Source organism: Pelodiscus sinensis, chromosome 2 (assembly GCF_049634645.1).
Source record: "Pelodiscus sinensis isolate JC-2024 chromosome 2, ASM4963464v1, whole genome shotgun sequence".
NCBI lineage: Eukaryota > Metazoa > Chordata > Testudines > Trionychidae > Pelodiscus > Pelodiscus sinensis.
This window is the reverse complement of record NC_134712.1, coordinates 223,641,610-223,662,342: the sequence shown is the minus strand read 5'-3', so window position 1 is coordinate 223,662,342 and position 20,733 is coordinate 223,641,610. Positions and strand designations below refer to the sequence as shown.

General features: G+C 42.2%; 1 protein-coding gene across 1 annotated transcript in view; it reads left to right on the top strand.

The window, feature by feature from the left end:
• Positions 1–19,659, top strand: part of C2H10orf67 (chromosome 2 C10orf67 homolog) — a 127,604-nt gene extending 107,945 nt beyond the window's left edge. The window contains exon 16 of the mRNA XM_075922520.1: positions 18,227–19,659. Coding sequence (XP_075778635.1) covers positions 18,227–18,291 — 65 coding nt within the window. The 3' untranslated portion in view covers positions 18,292–19,659. The remainder of the gene's footprint in view (positions 1–18,226) is intronic.
• Positions 19,660–20,733: the final 1,074 nt, after the last annotated feature.

Here is a 20,733-nt window from a genome sequence, read left to right as displayed (position 1 = left end):
GCTCTTCTGCAGAAAAAAGCGGAAGAGCAAATACGTCCCCTGGACGTGGCGGATTTTTTTCAAGATACCTCTGGTATCCTCCGGTATCCCAAAAAAAACCTGCAGTCCAGCCATACCCAAACTGACAGAGGGGGAAATTGATCAACTATATTGAATCAAAAACATTATTAGTCTCTTTATTTGTTAATAAATGCCAATGTTTTGGGGCAAATCTACTAATCCTTTAAGATATTAAAAACAACAAGTAGTCCTTGGCACCTTAGGCTATGTCTACACCAGTGGTCCCCAACCTTTCGGGGCTGCCAGGCACGGAGCTACTCAGACACCGTGAGTCCGGGGGCAGGGCCACGCATGCGCCGTGCGCCCGGGGGCAGGGCTGCCCATGTGCCATGCGCCCGGGGGCCAACACCGCACATCTGCCACACCCCTGGGCCAGCACCACACATGTGCCGCGCGTCTGGGATAGGAGCCACCCACACGCCTGAGGCTGGCACCACACAAGTGCCGCGCGCCCAGGGCGGGGGCTGCCCACGCGCCCTGCGCTGGCACTGCGCATGTGCTGCACGCCCTGGGCAGGGGCCACCCACGTGCCCCGCACCCGGGGCTGGCACCGCTCATGTGCCACGCACCGGGGATGGAGCCAGCCCAGATGATTCGGCAGGCACACATAAATGCCCCTCTACACTATGAGTTTTCTCAGAAAAAGAATATGTCATGATCTCATTTGTATATTTTCTGCTGATCTGTTTTTGCACTGAGGTTTTTGCACAAAAACAAGCTGTGTGGACATTTTCTTTTTGCTCAAAAACCCCTTTTTCCTTAAGATCATTGGAGCATAAGGATCTTGCGCAAAAACCTCAGCGCAAAAATGGATTGGCAGAAAATATGCAAATGAGATTGTGACTCATGAAAATGAGTCCCTCATTTGCATATTTTTTGCAGAGAAAACTCTTAGAGTAGATGTTGCCTTTGAGACTAACAAAAACATATCTATAGTAGTATGAGCTTTCATGGGCAAAACCCACTTCACCAGATGAGCTCAGATGCGCTTTATTGGTCTGAATGAGGGGTTTTACATACTGTGGAAACATCAAAATTCTTGCCCCAACTATCACATTAAACACTAAATTTACAAAACTGCGTGCATGCATGCTGCATGTAAAACTATCATTTGGTCATGTAATTGTCCGTGCATGCCCTGAATATACTCAATAGCAGATGTTTAAATGCAAAGAAACAATTAGGAACCTAAATAAAATACAACTAAATAGGCTTTAAAGCAAGGGCATAGACAGCTTTTTTATTTGAGGAAGCTACAGTTTTAAAAAATAGCTGTTAATATTGTTACACTATCTAATGCCTGTAGCAGCAACAGTCTCCTGATAACTCAGTTTGTTCTGATTAGCTCAGATGGGGGTACAGGTGTCTGATTACTTCAGCTGCTGATGGTCTCTTTGTAAGCTGGCTCTTGGTAGCAGAGGTTAGGTTGTAGGTATTTCCTGCAATAGGCCCTGATTTCTTTGTTCTCTGTCTGGGAAGTGGCTTAGTAAACAGAGTGTCCTGTTCTTGTGAAGAAGAATTCTGTGGATCTGTGTAAGGCTCACCTGTCTGTAATTTTTCTATTCTTTTTGTAGCCAAGCTAGCTGTTTCTGAGGATGGCACTGTATTTGGTAGGTGCTATGTGTACTAGCTGGTTTTCTGATAGTGTGTATTTATCTTGTTTCTTGCTGTTTTGTTGTGTTAGGTTCCCTCTCTTTTTTCCTATGGGTTGGTCGGGTGGGTTCTCCATGGGGGTCCACTTCAGATGAGTTTAACAAGTTGACCCACAAGCCTGGGGTTCTGTGTGCACTTGCTCTCTCTTATACTGTGGAGGATGTGTTGATGTGTGTAGGTAATGTTATTGGCTGTGCTAATATAAAATCTGCCTTTCAAATGAATAAATTTTGAGATTTTTTTCCATGAATCATTTGTGAATTGCTTGGTACAAGAGGGACTTGTGGTCAAGGAATCTTTCGTTTCAGCTTTTTCCTTTTTATTCCTGATGCTAAAATATATTTTTCCAATGTTTCCCTCACCTACTTCATTTACAATGAAAAGCTAGTATCTGATCTCTCTCAATGTCGAACTTTAGTTTCTGATGTTAGGATAATTCTCTTGGCTTGTGAGAATCCTAATCTGAAACACTATGGCATTCTGACCCCAGGTTTTAAAATAACCCTGAACAGTCCTTCAACCTGATTTTAAAACTGCATATATAAAGAGTAGATTATACAGTATTTGCTACCTCTGAGCAAGCTAAAATGTTTCTTGTTTGGTGATCCTGGTCAATTGAGGGGTTACTACTTATGTACAATTGGCTTTGGAGTCCTTGGTAAGAATATAGGACCTGAAGATAAGGAGGAGGAGCATGGACACCAAGGCTACGTCTATACTGCAAGTTTTTGTTGGCAGAGAGTATGCTAATGAAGCACGCATTGGTCATGCTATCATTTGCATATTCTCTGCCGATGCTTTTTGCACAACAGGTTCTTGCACAAAAACAAGCAGTGTAGATGGGTCTGTTTTGCACAAAAAAATCCCTTTTGTGCAAGATCTTTATGCCTCAAAAAAGGAGATTGTTCGAGAGATACAGAGCTCCTATTGGATTTTTTTCCCAAAAATTCTTCCTCTTGCCATTGTTTCTTTCTCCTTCTCATCTCTGTGCTGCTGCCCAACTTTTGTTCTCTAAATACTGATGCTGAGATGGTCATAAAAGGGCACAACTCTGAATTTCTCAGACAAAAATAGGCTGATTTTCCTTTTGTAAGACAAACCCTCAGAGCCTAATAATCAGGAGAACTGGTTGAAGGAATCGGAAGCTCTCTTGAGCCATGGCTCCAGTGTCCTTGCTGGGATAGCTGTTCTGTTTTACCAGGGGATGGGGCCCACAGATCCTCTCTGTGAAGGAGATTGTGCAAGGCCAGCTCCTTGAGATGCTTTTAATGTTTTTGCTGTGTATGTGCCCACATTGGGACAAAAAAAAGTGTCTCCTTTTTGCAAACTCTTACACATGCCCTGTTTGACTGTGAGCTTTCTTGGAAGGGGATTTCATTTGTTTTCGACAGAAATCATGAGAAGCTCCACCCTCAGTCAGCCAAGGAACTCTGTAGTCTCCTGTTGACCTTTGGATGAGTAGATGTTTGGAGGTTTTTCCTCCTCATTGAGAGGCAGTACTTTTGGCTGAAAGCTACTCCCACATCTCAGTGGCTAGATTGGATTATTTTATACCATGAAATCCAGTGTAAATATATTCAGTCTTTCATGTCTCCCACTTGTCTGATTATCATTCTGTCTTCCTCTCTCCTTTTTCCTGTCTGTTCTTCCCACTAGCATTTAAATACCAAATTGTTCCAGGCCTTGAATTTCACCCAAACATTCACTGTAGCTTGGGATCATTGGCAGCAGCAGAAGCCCCTTTCAGTCCTTGAAAGAATGGTGGTATGTCAGAGAAGTCCAGATAGTACCGTTTGGTAGAGGTATACTAGGCTACCACATGATCCTTGTATCGAGTCATGTATGGCCTGGAATGAGATATCTTGGCCGTTTATGGCAACTTTTGATGTGGGGATGTGCAGCTTCAGCAAATTCTACCTGAAGTACTGACTCCTGAGATGTTTGCCGAAAAAGAAGATGAAAGGAGCACTGTTCAGGCCCTCTGAATCCAGCTGCATGGCCTTGATACTCCCATAAAAAGAAAAAACCTATGGACTGTCTTGTCTCTGGCTGCCAAATGGTTATTAGCTGACTGAAATGGGTGGAATCTGGAAAGCTGCTCTTTCCTTTCACAGTACTGTGTATTTGCCTGAATCCTGTAATGTGCTGACAATGGCAGAGCTGCACCAGAGCTTACCTTGTGTAACCAGTGAGGTGCAATGGGCCTCGATACTACACTGTCACTGCAGGAACTCTCTGTTGCAAGCCCAGAAGCTCTCTGCAGTCAGGACTCCTGCATTGATAAGCTGCTGTCTGAATTCTACAAATATTTCATGCATCTTATCGGTCTGACGTATAGCTAGTAATTATGGAGAGTCTGAAGGAGAACTGACTCTCCACTGCTTCTGGGCAGTTATTACTCTGCTGCACAAAAAATGAGACTGCTGTGATTTTCAGAATAATACACACATTTTCTCTCTCTGCTTCAGTTACAAAATTTTACCCAGGACCTTAACTAAGCAGCTGAAGGACTATTTGAACACTTGTTTGATCAGGATGAATCGTATTCTGTTCCTAGCTGCTGTATTTTTTGATGATTTGTTCTGAATTCACTGTGTTTTTTACTGTTAGTAAACTTTTAATCTGCGTATGGAGCAGAAAGCCTTTGAGATGGTCTCATGTTTCTGAAAGATGACTGTGGTTAGGTATTTTGGAATTGGATCAGTGCACTTCATATATTTCTTTACTGGTGTGTGTTTAAAAATCTCAGGGGGTTAGCTGTGTTAGTCTAACTTTAAAAACAACAAATAGTCCTGTGGCACCTTAGAGGCTAACTAATATACAATATATCATGAGCTTTTGTGGGCAAACCCCACATCTGAAGAAGTGAGTTTTGCCCATGAAAACTCATCCTTTAAAGACACTAAACACATGATAATGGGGGTATTAGCTGCTGCTTCCCTATCCACGGGGGCATATACTGAGAGACCCTTTGCCTGGGATGGTATATGCTCTAAATCTGGAACCATTCCTGTACCTCCTAAGAAGATGTTTGATGGGCCTGCCTGGGCCAGGAGAACCAGATGCTTTCCCAGTTTGTCTAACCTATCCTGATGACCTCTCCGTTTTTCTCGTATCTGAAGGTAAAGTGTGGCACTTTGTTTCTGTTTACAACTGTATGTACAAGCATCCTTTGCTTGAATTAACTAGGCTAACAGTACTTACACCATACATATACACTCTGCTTTAGCCTCTGTGGGGTCAAGCCCTTATCTGTCCTTTTATTGTAGACAATGGAAAACTTTCCCATTGCACACACAATTGTTATGAAATATAGTATGAAATGTCTTGCTATAGAATGTTCTGCATTTTTTTTTTTTTTTTTTTTTTTTTGGAAAGGGAATGGTTCACTAAAATAACTTGCTTTCAGTAAGTAAGAAACCAAGAAGAAAGAAAATCATTCTTATAAAATTACACATTTATTCCTGTTTGTTTCCTGAGTAATTACAAACCTTTTTTATACCATAGACCAGCAAACCCATTCATAAACTTCTGGCAGACCAGTAACATTTATTTGTATTTTCATTATGATATAAAAATAAAATATGACCTGAAAATAAAAAGGAGTCAAAAAGTGGAAACTAGGACAAATTACAAAGGATGAATATAAACAAACAGCCCAGGTATGCAGGGGCAAGATTAGAAAGGCAAAGGCACAGAATGAGCTCAAACTAGCTACAGACCTAAAGGGAAACAAGAAGACATTCCAAAAATATATTAGGAACAAGAGAAAGATCAAGGACAGGGTAGGCCCATTGCTCAGTGAGGCAGGAGAAACAATAATGGGAAACTTGGAAATGGCAGAGGTGCTCAATGACTTTTTTGGTATGGTCTTCACCGAGAAGTCTGATGAGGAAGGAATGCCTAACATAGTGAATGCTAGGGAGAAGAGGGTAGAGGTTTAGAAGATAAAATAAAAAATCACTTAGAAAAGTTAGATGTCTGCAAGTCACGAGGGCCTGATTAAATGTATCCTAGAATACTCAAGCTGATTGAAGAGGTATCTGAGCCTTTAGCTATCATCTTTGGAAGACAGGAGAGATTCCAGAAGACTGGAAAAGGGCAAATATAGTGTCTATCTATAAAAGGGAAAATAAGAACAACCCAGAAAACTACAGACCAGTTAGTTTAACTGCTGTGCCAAGAAAGATAATGGAGCTAGTAATTAAGGAATTCATCTGCAAACACCCATCACCTTATCTTCCAGGTAACAGCCAGCATGGATTTGTAAAGAACAAATCATGTCAAACCAATCTCATAGCTTTCTTTGATAGGATAATGAGTCTTCTGGATAAGGGAGAAATGGTGGATGTGGTATGCCTAGACTTTAGTATGGCATTTGATATAGTCTTGCATGATATTCTTATCAATAAACTAGGCAAATACAACTTAGATGGGTGCATAACTGGCTGGATAACTGTTCTCAGAGAGTAATTAATGGTTCACAGTCCTGCTGGAAGGGCATAACAAGTGGGATTCTGCAAGGATCTGTTTTGGGACCGGTTCAGTTCAATATCTTCATCAATGATTTAGATATTGGCATAGAGAGTATACTTATTAAGATTGCAGATGATACAAAGCTGGGAGGGGTTGCAAGTGCTTTGGAGGATAGGATCATGATTCAAAATGATCTGAACAAACTGGAGAAATGGTCTGAGGTAAATAGGATGAAGTTTAATGAGGACAAATGCAAAGGTCTCCACCTAGGAAGGAACAATCAGTTTCACATTACAGATTGGGAAGCAACTGTCTAGGAAGGAGTACTGCAGAAAGAGCTAGGGACCATAGTGGTCTGCAAGCTAAATATTAGTCAACAATGTGATGCTGTTGCAAAAAAAGCAAACATGATTCTGGGATGCATTAACAGGAGTGTTGTGAGCAAGATACAAAAAGTAATTCTTCCACTCTAGTCTGCACTGAGTAGGCCTCAATTGGAGTATTGTGTCCAGTTCTGGGTACCACATTTCAAGAAAGATGTGGACAAATTGAAGAAGGTCCAAAAAACAGCAAACGAATGATTAAAGGGCTAGAGAATATGACCTATGAAGGAAGACTGAATTAATTGGGCTTGTTTATTTTGGAAAGGAGAAGACTGAGAGGGGACATAATAGCAGTTTTCAGATATCTAAAAGGGTGTCATAAGGAGGATGGATAGGACAAGAAGCAATTGGCTTAAACTGCAGCAAAGGAAATTTAAGCTGGACATGAGGAAAAGCTTCCTAACTGTCAGGATGGTTAAACACTGGAATAAGTTGCCCAGGGAGGTTGTTGAATCTCCATCTCTGGAGATATTTAAGAGCAGGTTAGATAGATGTCTATCAGGGATGGTCTAGAGGGTACTGGGTCCTGCCATGAGGACAGGGAACTGGACTCGATGACTTCTTGAGGTCCCTTACAGTTCTCATGTTCTATCATCTGCCAAAAGCCCTGGCCCCCAGAGCCACTGTGAATAGCCAGCATCAGCTCTGGCAGTCGCAATGTGGTGGGTGGCTGCTGCAGCTGAAGCTAACTGTTCGTGCCAGCTCTGTGGGCTGGCGTACATCCTGGCCCCAGAGCCACCCCTGTCGCCAGCCCTAACCCCAAGAGCTCTCCACTGCCCCCCCCCCCCCGGTGCCACCCACTGACCTCTGCACTGAATCCACCATGCCAGCCTGCCAGCCTCCTCTTAGAGCCCCGCACCACAACCAGACGCCTCAGTGCCAGCCTCCCATTTCCAGAGCATCATTGCATCCAGCCCCCTCCCCAGTTCCAGCCTCCCAGTCCCCAATATTACCCCCACCCTCAGAACCCTGGCATTACCCTTGCTCCCAATGCCTGCCCTGTCCCCCTCATCTAGTCCTGCTCTAGCTGCCAGCTGAGCACTGCTGCCTGGATTGCGGCTGCTCTAAGGCTACTGTGCCAGGCTCCGCACGGCCCTCCCAACTTGCAGTGAACTGCTCTTTTACATCTAGGAAGAGTCCCTGCATCTGCCCGGTACTGGTTGGCTGAGAGGCGGGGTAGGACACACCTCTTCCCAACAGCCATGGTGGGAAGGGAAGCACTGGACCATGTGCCCCAGCCCCAGCCCCTCAAGCCACTGTAGCCAGCGGTTCATGACCTGGCACCAGGCTGCAGACCAGGGGTTGGAAATCGCTGTCCTAATTTACTCTACTCTATCTGTGATGATTTGATTAGGGGTCTGATCCTGCCCCCATTGAAGTCGGTGCCAAAGCTCCTTCTGACTCCAAAGGTGCACAATCCCACCGTTCTGTATCCCTTTCTACCCCTTGCCAAACCTTATTCAACTTTAGCTTTTCAGTACCATCGGGACACTGCACTGTACGTACTCTTTCAACAAAGTATGCTTTTCTCGTCAGAAATTTATTCTGTAACCACATTTTCTCAAGTCAGTTCTGAACAGAAACTATGGTCATTCAGCATCATTCATAGTTAGTGATGGCCTTTTGTTCATCTTCCAAGCTCTGGCTTGTTTAACTCAGAAGACTTAGTTGAGTTGGTATCATTTATCTTATTTGTTTAGTAGAAATCTTTGTTCTTTTTGAAAAAATCTAAATCAAATTACAAAATAATGATCTAGTACATTTGACATAAGTGTAAGAATCAGAAGAAGCATTAGTTCATCCTGAATGTGATATTTAACAGTTTTAGCCCTTTTTATGTGACAATTGTCATAAATAGACTTATTTTATGTCTCTGTAACTTATTTAAAATTGCTCAAATATTTTGTTGCAAATATATTTTAACCTATAGCTTGTTTACTATTACTTTGACTACTTAAGTTGTATGACTGGGCACCTAATTCACATGATGATGTTTATTTCCTGACTGGATTAGTGGAATTAGTATTAAAGTCATAAAGATTTCAAGATGGCTGTGCTAACTCTTCCAAGATTCCATGAATCTTGTGTGAGACTGAATCTTATATTCACATGAATATTTCTGAGATTTTCACTTTCTGCAAATGCGCTTTCAGAAAAATCAGTGAGAGGAATATTTGTAGAAAGTAAAGGGGTTGTTAGTCAAACACATTTTAGGAAAAAGAATGTTTGATATTTATCCAGCTGTACCTTTGGGACTGACCATATTCAAAGGCCTTTTCAAGTAGATGTGGCTTGATGGTTGCATTTTTGTTTTAACTTCAGTCTCTTTCCTTTTTATAACTGAACACTTTGGAACCACACAGGAAATATAACAGAGAAAAAGAGAGAGTGTGCGTGTGTGAAGGTTTCAATGGTTAACAAAGATTATTTTATACATATTATAACTTTAATAATTGAAGACAATATTTAATAAATAAACATACTAAAACTCCAAGAGTCTGTATGTAAGGGGCCCTATTCTGCACTCTTATTCACACTGAATGCTACTTATGCAAATAGCTCAATTTTTAGTACAGCTCATATGGCCACGGTCCAGAGGGCCTGATTTAAATGTGTGGATCAATGTAAAAATTCCCAGAAATTTCAATGAATTTTTTTAATCCAGCTTCTGCCCATAAAGAATTAAATAAGGGCTTATCTGTAATACAGAGCCTCTGCTGTGTATCTGTGCCTTCAAAGCCTCCTAGTGGAGATGGAGCATGAGCTGGCAAAGTGTTCTCCCAGAATAGCTAAACCATCTCTTTGAATGGCATTAGCTATGCCAGCAAAAGCACTGCTTTGTTTGTTTTAGTTGCATCCACAAGGGGTTGTGCCAACATAGTTATGTCGGCTAAGATGTTGTGAACTTTTTTTACAGTCCTAGCCAATGCACCATGTCAACAAATCTTTGCAATATAGACTAAGCCTCACTTCTTACCTTTACATCTTTACTGAGGAATGAGGATGATCCATGAAGATAATTGTGAAGTTATTGTGCCACTGCATTGTACATGCCTTCAAAATTAGAACGTCAGAATCCTGACTTTTCTGAAACACAGACTTTTTTATGTTTGATGGAAGAAGTGGTACTATTTTAATCAAATCATAAATGATGATGATTTATCCTGCACAATAATATGCTTTTGGCAAAAATAGACAGATGTATTAGGTGAATTTTTGTTTCAAAAATGTACCATAGGTTATATAAACTGTTTAATAATAATATATGGAGATATACCTCTCTCATAGAGCTGGAAGGGACCTCAAGAGGTTATCAAGTCCAGTCCCCTACCTTCACAGCAGGACCAAATACCATCTCTGACAGATTTGCCCCAGATCCCTAAATGGCCCCCTCAAAGGCTGAATTCATAACACTGGGTTTAGCAGGCCAGTGCTCAAAGCACTGAGCTATCCCTCCTCTGTCTATTTAAGCTATCCATCTTTTTAAAGGGAATAGATAAATAAGCCTGTGATATAAGAAGTAGTATTAGTCAAAGGATGAATGTGTATCTTACAAATATTTTTTTAAATTGGCATAAATAGATGTCATACATTATATTAGTAAAATTTGCCATAGCTTTTATTCTGCTTCTGTGAAACAATGATAAATTTGGGCACCTAAAAACATCTAAACCTTCCATTGTATGACATCCACTGCAGTTGATTTTATGTACTCTAGAAGACTTTTCTCACAGTCCAGTATTTGGATACTATTGACTTTGTAATCTTTAGACACATTCTTAATGAGTAGAAAAGACACGAATCTCAGAGATAAAGATGCAAAGTAACAGTGACTCTTTACGTGGGTTGTCAGTAAGAGAAAGCTCAAACATAAATATCTGATGCACAGAGGTAACACAAATTATTCTGATAGATTACATTGTTTGTCTCTGTTTCAAATTACTCTGTCAATCCAGGAAAAAGAGGTTAAGAGGTCAGCCTAAAAGTGCTTGAAAGGGCATTGTCAAAGAATTTTTTTAATAGATTTAAAATCTATGTCACTCTTTTGCTAATATTTTAGATGCACAAACCAAATAAAGTTTTCATCCAATTAAAAGACTTACACTATAGCCAGTGGGAAAATTCTCATTCATCTTAACAGGAGAAGATCAAGCCCTTACATGTGAAATTAAAACCAGATATACTGATTTGCTGAAGGTCTCCAATAAATGTTGCATTCCTTGAACTGATTTGATTAAAAAAATAAAATGTATTCCCACAATATAAGAACTAGAGGTCACCAAACGAAATTAATAGGCAGCAGGTTTAAAACAAACAAACTAGGAAGTTTTTCATCACTCAACACAGTCAACCTGTGGAACTCCTTACCAGAGAATGCAATGAAGGCTAGAACTTTAACAGGGTTCAAAAAAGAGCTAGCTAGATTCATGGAGATTAGATCCAACAGTGGCTATTAGCCAGGATGGTGTCCTTAGCCTCTGTTTCTTTGGAAGTGGGAGACAGGGGAGGGATCATGTGAAGATTACCTATTGTGATCCCTCTCTCTGGGACATCTGGTATTGGCAACTATCGGCAGACAAGATAGTGGGCTAGATGGACCTTTGGCCGTTCTTATGGGTCATACAGGGGTTTTTTGATTTTGAGTTTGATTTGGTTTTTCCCTGGCAGAAAGAAACACTTAAAATTACATGAGCTTTGAAAACAGGTATAAGGAAAGAGTGCCAGTTTTGGAGCCTATCCTGTTGTGTTCCTTAACAACCCTTTAATATGGCAATGATTGCCCAGGAACTCTAGATAGTCCAGGCTGCCCATGCTTAGCTTCATGAGCCATAGGAGCAAGGGGTAGGCTGAGTCCCCAAGGATCACCATTGGCATTTCAACACATCCAATGTTAATTTGTCAGTCTGGGAAGAAAGTTCCAGCTTGCGGCTTTCTGAAGAGGCAGCAGTTCCTAAAAATGGGTGCACATCATACACCTTTCCTGACCATCCCTTATTGATGAAATGGCTCTCGTGATCCACCAGCACCTACAGCACCATTAAGAAGTACCCCTCGACAGTTAATGTACTTCTTGGAAGGGTGTTCCTTGGCAATTAAGGAACCACATCGTGGCAAAGCCCTCCACTATGTCATGCACATTTCCCAGAGTCAGTACCCTCCGTAGAAGAGGAGAATTGATTGCCTTGGCTACTTGGAACACAACAGCCCCCACAGTAGATTTTCCCACTGTGAATTGATTCTCAAGTGGCCAGTAGCTGCTTGGTGTTGCAAGCTTCCACAGAGCAATTGCCACTTCTCCATTGTTGGAGCAGGTCTCATTCTAGTATTCTTGCAATTCAGAGTGGGAGAAAGCAATTTGAAGACTTCCATGAAAGCCAGCTTATGCATGCAGCAGTTTTGCAGCCACTGCTGAGTGTCCCATAGCTGCATCACAATGCAGTCCCAACAGCCTGTGCTTGTCTCATGGCACCAGAACCAGCGTTCCACTGTGTCAAGAGGATCGAATGCCAGCAGCATTTGCCAGTCGCTCAACTCCAGTGCTTCATAGAAGAGTTTTAATGGCCTCCCAAGATTCTTCCTCATTCTGGCAGACCCTGGGTGCACTCTGGATATACTCCAGCATAAGGCACACTGTGGTTAATATGATTGCCATAATGTTTTGCTGCTGAATGGGTTCCATGCATACACCAAGCTATGGCATCTTCATGGAAGGGAAAAAAGGAACAAAAAGACTGTTTGCCATTGCTTTCAAGCAGGGGGAGGGAGGAAACTAGTGCATCATGGTACGCTGATGCCATGTACCCAGAACCAGCTGCTGCACAGTTTTGGTCCTAGCATGCACTAGGAACATAACCCAGAATGCAAAGGGGTGGCAGAAACTGTGGGATAGCTACTCACAGTGCATTGCTTGTAAAGTCAACAGTAGCCAGCTTATTGGAGATGTACTACTTTAAACTATACCATATTCTTGCACACAGTGGGGACATGCACCTTCAACTTTGCAAAATTGAGTGCTAAAAAATAATAATAAATTTGACCATATCTTGTGGTGTAAACAAGGCCCAAGTGTTTTTCTAGGTAACTTTTTAAAAAACTGGGTTAAAACTCCCACTGACTTCAGTGGATAAATGACTGTGGCCTGATTATAAGTATTACTCCCCTATATAGAAAGGTCAGATCCTAAGAGGTTCTTTAGCTAGCATATTGAAAAAATGTGTTATGGCTGCTCTGAACTCCCACTGAAATCAATGGGCTTGATCTTTCACCTACTACAATAATTGGCAGCTCATCCATTGATTCAGCATTCTTTTGAAAAAAAATTGAAAGAACAGAGGGGTTTTTCTGACATTGGTAAACCTCTTTCTATGAGGAAGAAGACTTTTTACGAAAGAGCTCTTTCGGAAAAAGGTGTGTGTGGATGGGGCAAAGGGAGTTCTTTCAAAAGAAAAGGAAAGAGGAAAAAGCCCAGGTGCCCTGGTGGCCACTCTGTCCATAGTAATCACAACTTACATGCAAGATAGCATTCACACTGAATGGACACTATCTCTCAAAAAAGCAGATTGCTTTTTTGATGCGCTTTTGCTGTGTAGACGCTGTCTTTCAGAAGAAGTTTTTTCGGAAGATCTCCTCCGGAAAAGCTTCTTCCAAAAAAAGCCTGCAGTCTAAACATAACCTCTTCGATAACCTCCGGTATCCTGGAAAAACTTCGCTGCATCCAGGGAATGCATCTGCTCTTTCAACATGTTTTGTGGAAAAGCAGACACACTTTTTTGGAAACCCTGTCTTCCTCATGCCACGAGGAAGAAGGGCTCTTCTGAAAGAAGAGGTTTTTCCGAAATTTGGCCCAGTGTAGGGGTGTGTCTAGACTATTCCTCTTTCAAGAGAGGAATACAAATGAGGGAAATAAAAAATACAAATGAAATGCTGATTTACAAATCTCGTGCTTCATTTGCATAATCTTTCGATCCCTTTTTCGAAAGATTTTTTTCAAAAAAAGCAGTTGATGGGGATCTTTCCCCAAAAAAAGCCCTTTTTTGAAAGAACCTTGTAAACCTTATTTTTCCAGGAATAAGGGTTCTTTCAAAAAAGGGTATTTTTTTTCAAAAGAACCCCATCTAGCCTGCTTTTTTTTCCAAAAAAAAACACTCTTCCAAAAAAGCGATTGGAAGAGATTATGCAAATGAAGCACGAGATTTGTAAATCAGCACTTCATTTGCATTTTTTATTTCCCTCATTTGTATTCCTCTCTCAAAAGTGGAATGTAGTCTAGACGCACCCCTACAGTGAGTTAATTTCGGAAAAGCCTCTTCCGACAAAACTATTTGAAAAGGTATGCAAATTGCAGAGCACAATTTATGTACCTTTTTCTGATAAAGTGGCAGTCTAGACCTAGACTGAGAACAAACATAGCTGTGGTCTCAAAAAAAGGTGCCAGAAGCTGTTTGTATTGCCCTACCACTGACATTAAGTCTTGTTTCTGACTAAGGACTGTGTGTCCCAGAAACATGCTGCCTTTCAGACAGGCTCTAGAAACAGCAAGAGCAGAGAGAGTTTTTAAATTGATGATAGTGGTTTTTAAATAGGCACACAGTAATGGTACTGCACGGTGTATGTTTTAGTATTAAAGATACACAAGTTGAAACAAAAGTTAATATCTACCACTCCCCAAGCTAATGTAATGAACTTGACTATATCTTGGAGCAGGCACGGCTCGGTTACACTTCTCCACCCAAAGGAATTCCTGCGGGCACTCCAGTTTGACCCCTTGTGCTCAAAATGTCCAGTTCCTATTTGAGAGCGCAGTGTTGCTACTGTAAGCTGCAGAGAAGAGCACCATGTCTGTCTTTTCTCGGTGTTTATAAGGCTTGACCTAGCTAAGGGCCGAACATCCTCCGTTCCCATTTTCTTTAATGAGCATCTAAGAGAGTCGGCGCTCCGAATTGGCCCCTAGTCAAGAGCACGGAAATACAGCCACGGAAGACTCTGTTTGAGGACTGTGGCGCGGGTTCTCCGCTGAGCGCCTGGCGCAGCAATGGAGTGGAGATTTACAGGAGACAGTAATCGCTCCCTACGCCCCTGATCGTGCCCCGGCACAGGATAGCGCAGTGTGGGGGATGCCGTAGTGTAAACGGCATCAGGTGCCGGGGGTCTTCGCACTCCGGCCGCTCCCACTGGCCTGCTGCAACGCCCTCTCCCCTTTCAGGGAAGAAGGGGTGGTAGCCAGTTTGGAAGATTCTCGCCAAGGGTATCTATCCCCAGCGGGGGGCAGGGTGGTGGTGAGGAAGGTTGCTCCCTGGCCGTGTTGAAATCAGTGGGAGAGCGAGCCGGTGTGTTTAAAAAAAAAATTACAGTTTTGTGGAAATATGTTTAGATACTGTGTCTCAGGACACACACAAAAAAACAGGCGAACAATAGGCTTGCGATAACTGTTTGCTGGTCTATTGTATGGGGCAATGTGTTTCTTCTGTAATAATGCAAATATAAATTAGATACGTAGCTGAATTTGTAAATGTTCGGGTAATATTACTGCCAGATGCCAGTAGGACATACCATTCCTGACATCACTGAGGCTGGAAGATTTATGGAACTTTGGCGGCTGAATTTACTCATGAAAAGGACAAGGTTGGACAGTTGGCTTGTTTATTCACTAAATAAGTCTCCTGTGTCTTTTCCAATATAAGCCATGGGAATGTGGCACTCAGACCAATATTGACAGTATCTCATTGAAACATTATAGCGATAACTTTATCAGTGGTATGTGACACAAGATGGCACCAGACCACAGCGTGCTGTCTTCATATAGGTCTACAAACATTTTAGATAAACTGGTGGCTTACGTTTAAAGATCTCTGAAATGCCGTTAGCACATAGATTTGTTTTACTGAATTTAACCGTCTTTATTTTTCAAATTGTTTTCATTCATGAGGTGCCAAGAACCAGAATAAATTACAAAATCACATTTAATGTTAGTGACTCTTTAAATGGAATTTTTCATTCAAACTTTGTCATTAAAATAGAAAGACCTTTTGGTTGTGACCATACAAGCATAATAAATGGTGTATGTTTGTGATACTTTGAATGCATCTTGCCCATATGCTGCACTGCACGGCTACATGAATGAAGCATTTACCAAATCAGGCCCACCACATTAAACAGAAAAACAATCTTTATTCATGGTAACTTATCAGTTTCAATTAATCAACCTTAACAATAGAAATTCTGATGTGTTCAAGCAACTTGAAAGCAATAGGTCATCTCCAGGGCAGCCATGTTGTGTCTTTGTGCCTATGGCTTCACACAAAGCGACATCTCCAATAAATGTACATATACAAATTCATATGTATGCATATATACATATACGCGGCTAGCCACTTCAAGGTCTATACCATATAAGTTTGCATGTTTGTACAGTACTTGTTTACCTTTAAGTTCTACAAAATGTCATTGTTTTCTAGTATTTTTAAGCTCTGTAAGTTTAAACAAAGGAAAAGAAATTTCCATTGGATGACCATCCTTTCAGTTTCTCTGCTGCTATGTGAATGGCATTGTGAAAACCTTTCCAATGGTATTGAAAAGGGGTAACCATTGGTTTGATTTGGTTACACGGTTTCGTAAAGAGCTCCCTCCCACTGCCTTAGGGTCTGTGAAAGGTCTGTGACCTGTTTAGAACTGCCAAGTGAAATGTCATGTCGCCCCTCCCAAATGGGAGTATCTGCATTCATTTGATCAGTATAAAAAATGATTGGGGATGGCGAGATCAGTGCTTTTGAATTGCAATTTATACCAGTTTACAAAAATGCACATTGTTGGAAAAGAAAACATGGAAGTGTTTCTTTCGAAATTGCATTACCTGTGAAATGTCATTAGTCTTTTTAGGATATTTACATCCTATTTTTTACTATCTAAAGGAAAGAGGTAACATGAAATTCAGTAGTGGATTGGGATATTAATGAATATTGTCCTAGTTATTGTCTGCTGTTAAAGTTTGGTATCAAATATTTGGGGGACGCTCTTTCCTGGGTCTTTTTCAAACTCTGGTTGTAGTTTGTAGCCATTGTCACAATCACCATGTGAGGATACGTTGTCCTCGTTGTGGTGAAATGACACACAAACTAAAACCCTGGGATAATTTGTAACACTCAACGTAAGAACATTTTCCTTTTTAGTGGTAGGTGCATTGCCCATTGATGGCTTGTCCAGAGATGCAGCCATTCAATATTTAATTTGTTTCTATTTAACTGGCTACTTCCCTGGTGCTCACCCACAATCTACCCCCCCCCCCCCAAAGTAACACAAGCTGGGATGGACATATTTTAAACGTATAATGTTGAATGTACTAGCTGTCGCTTTCTAATAGTTACTCAGTTCTCAAAGGAAGTGTATAAAGTCTGCCTCTGTGGCATTAGTGATTTCAAGAAATGCGTATATCCGATGTTCTCTTTATGAAGAAATATACACCTGCATATTCTGTGTCATAGCATCTTCTAGTGAGGTCAACTCTGAACGGATGGGGTTACTCGTTAGTGTTTGGCAGAAAGCGCTGAAAGTAGGTCCTTGTGTGTTATCCACTGGCTTTCAGGGGAACATTAGAAATCACTGTCTTTTCCCAAACAATTTGAAATCTGCTGTTCTCCTCAGATGAAAAGGGCCGTTTAATACCTTTGCGGTTCCTATATGGGTGCCCATTAAGTTTCTTTTACTTTCCAAGAACATAATGGGATAGATGGCAGCATTTCTTTAACTTACTATAAGATCGTTATTGAGAAAATGACATAGGAGTTTCTTCCTTTTCATGTGCACATGACCAACAGTGATGCGTTAAAATAGCACTTTTGCACAGAAATTATAGCACTTGAACTGAGAATGTCAGCCCTGTAGTGCCCTGTGCAAGATACACCCGGTATTCTGTATACCCCCCTGTTCTCACTCTCAATAACTCAGAATATAAATCTGCCTCCGGCATCACGCCTGGACCTAGAAAATCACTGCCCAGCGTGATGGCTAAGCACTTCTCCTTAGAGACCCACAATTCAGAAGTGAGGCAGTGGCCACATAATAACCCCCCAGTGCTGACCACCATCCAACACTAACTGATCTTTAAAAAATAAAAATCATAATGTACTAATGATACATGGGACAAAGAGCAGAGCAAATCAAAATTAAATGTGGAATTGAGAAAACAAGAAAAGCAAAAGTTGTGTTGTTTTACAAGTTCACCAGGGCTGTGCAGGCTGTTGTAAGGGCTGGCAGATAAGTGACCCAAACTAACCTTTGGGAAGAGAGGCTTGGCTGGTAAAGCTGCCACAATGGTGAAAAACTACTGTAGTGGGGAAAGCAGTGGATGGCAAAGTTAAAGCTGCTACCACTTTCTCTGGGAAGAGGATCCCTGTCTCCCAGAGCCCCCAATCTCCGGCTGTCGCCTTGCTCTGTGACTGGCATTGTCAAGACCTTGCCAATGGCACGGAAAGGCACCCATTGGTTTGGATACAGGGCGTCCCGCGCCTTAGGCTGCGCGCTCCTCACTCGGCGTGGGCCGCCAACTGAGAGCAGCGCCGCCTGCAGGTTGCGCCCCAGCGATGGCAACTGGGCTCTGAGCGGCTTCCGGCCTGATTTGCGCCCCGTGTCTCATGTCCCCTCTGTCTTGTCTCTTGCAGTGTCTGGGGACGACGAGTTTGGCGGGGCGCCTCCTTTCCCTTCACCTCCGTCCACGTTAACTTGACAGAAGAGCGGTGCCGTCGGGGGGCGGGGCAGGACGCACGGAAATAAATGCCAGGAGGTTTCCATGTGGCCCCGGAGCCGGCTCCGTGTATCGCCCCGCTGGGCAGCTAGGAACACTTGGCTCCCCCAAAGCGACGTGGTCTGGATGTGATGCGAACGGCGGGAATTCTCCCACCTGCGCGCTCCTCGCTCGGAGGTCTGGTGATCACCCACCCGGGAGCGCGAACGTGTGCCGCTCACGTTGCTATCTGGTGCCATATTTGTCCCATGCGGGGCCTGGTTCGTAGTTCCACTGCTTGTAAGAGCGCAGTTTGAGTCTGAGTAAAGCCTGAACTTCGGTCAAATACACCACCAGCCTTGTTTAGAAACCACACCGCGTGAATGTTAAGTGCCTCGCTTTAACCGATCGTTTGATTTAGAGCTAGCCCTTAAACTGAGCAAGAATGAACGGCTGGGAGCACAAGGCTTTTGGCTGCAAGCTTTTCACCCATAAACAGAGCCTGATCTTGAAGTCTGTAGTTACCGCCAGAAGCTCGCTCATTCGACTTTACTAAAACTCACAGAAAGAAGGGCTGCTTGCTTTGGCCCTGGGATTCTACTGGGCCCACTTTAGGGGTGCGCATGGTGGCACTGATGTTGTAGGGGCTATTGATTCATATTTTCTTTTTCTTATTCTTTGACACCTCCCTTTTTAATGCTTCCCGAAGGGACTTAAATTATACAAATTAAAACATTTCCGTAGGAACCATGAACTGGTAGTTTGATAAATTACAAGTTATCAGCCAATAGTCTAAGCATACGTGTGTGTGTGTGTGTAAGTGTGTGTGAGAGAGAGAGAGAGAGAGAGAGAGAGACGTGCGCGTACGATGTTTGTATACATGTATAAGATTGTGTTTTACAATACTGATCAATAAATGTAGAAGCTCTAATTTCTTACAAGTGTTGCCTGGTCAGTTGTCAAAAGCTTTCAGTCGTAAATGTCTTCGGACGCTACCAAAGCAAACTAAAAAAAAAAATGCTTGCTAGTGTCATTAATATTCGATACAATATACCACCGCCTTCGTCATTTTCATCGCCACTGAGCTGTTTGCAGTTTGATTCAACTTCTCCCGCATGAATAACGAACGTTAAGATGCTCATCATTTATGCCAGGCAAAATGCTGATAATACTTCGCAAAAACTACTCCTTGGGTCCCAGGCACTGTGTTCCTTTTCGCTGCCATTGTAAGGCTGAAATGCTGAGCCGTGGGTGAATAACTTAGTAAACGAGTAAAAGACTTAAAAGGTTTATTTGGGGGGAAACAGCGTTCTTTCCAACCCATGCCCATAGAGCAGCACACTGCAGTCCACCATTATTCGAGCTTCATCTCCTGTGCACTATATGCCACCGTCTCCAAAGGATTGTTGCCCTAGAAACGTGTTTTAATCCCCTGCTATATATCAACACCTTGTTTTAATAGTCCTTGGCTGAATTACAGTTACACAGTTTGGCGCTTCTTTCAAATTTCCTCCCATCACTTTGGCCAAAGAAAGGAATTTTTCTCCTTTAGAAATGAATTGGCTTAATTAGTAAGTAGATTAATGGCAATTGCTGGTGAGTTGGTTTCCAGCAGAGTTTCACCAGAGAGGGTTAATCGGAGTCAGGTCTGGAATCTTTCCCAGAACTGGCTGCCAGCCATTTCCGTCAACCAATCAACCCCATAAACAAATGCCCTAGCAAGTGAAATAGGGTTTATATTCTTATGTCATCCTTCCAAACAGCGGCAACTCTGCTGTGTGGCTAAAAGTGAGGGCTCTGCATTTGGGTCCGTTAACGCCCAGATAGTAAGAATACTTGAAATGTTCCATGTGATGCAAGAATGTATTTGCTGGTCACATCAGAAGTCAATACACAGGAAAACAGGCTCCAACAATAGAGACGCCAAACAATCTGTTCTAAACTGATGATTATGGGAGGCGATAACAATACATTAAATCTAGAATATTGCAAAATGCTCCCATCATCAAGTGCCATAAAATATGGGCTGAACAAGAAAAGCCTTAAGCACAGATCCGCACATTTGGCAGTCTTCACACTTATCTTTCCATACTGCTAAAAATGCTTTCATAGCTTAACACGCAGCTGCATTAGGCTTGCAAAAAAATCCCTGCTGAGAAATGCATATAATAGGAAAAACAGATCGGCTGGACAGCAATGTAATTAATGCCAGAAAGGGCTGAGGCCGGTTTCATAGTTTGTCTTTTGAGTATATCAAGAGGAGACCTGGTGAAAAATGACGCATGCTTTAGCGTTTCAGAAAGCTGGCAACTGGCAGCACCCCCTCCCCTTCCCTTTTAACTTTATGCTGCTGAACAAAGGGGTCGGCAGAACTAGCTAGGTTGTAATGAGTTCTGTGTCCCTAGCACATTAAGTGCATCATGGAAACATATTGTATCGAAATAG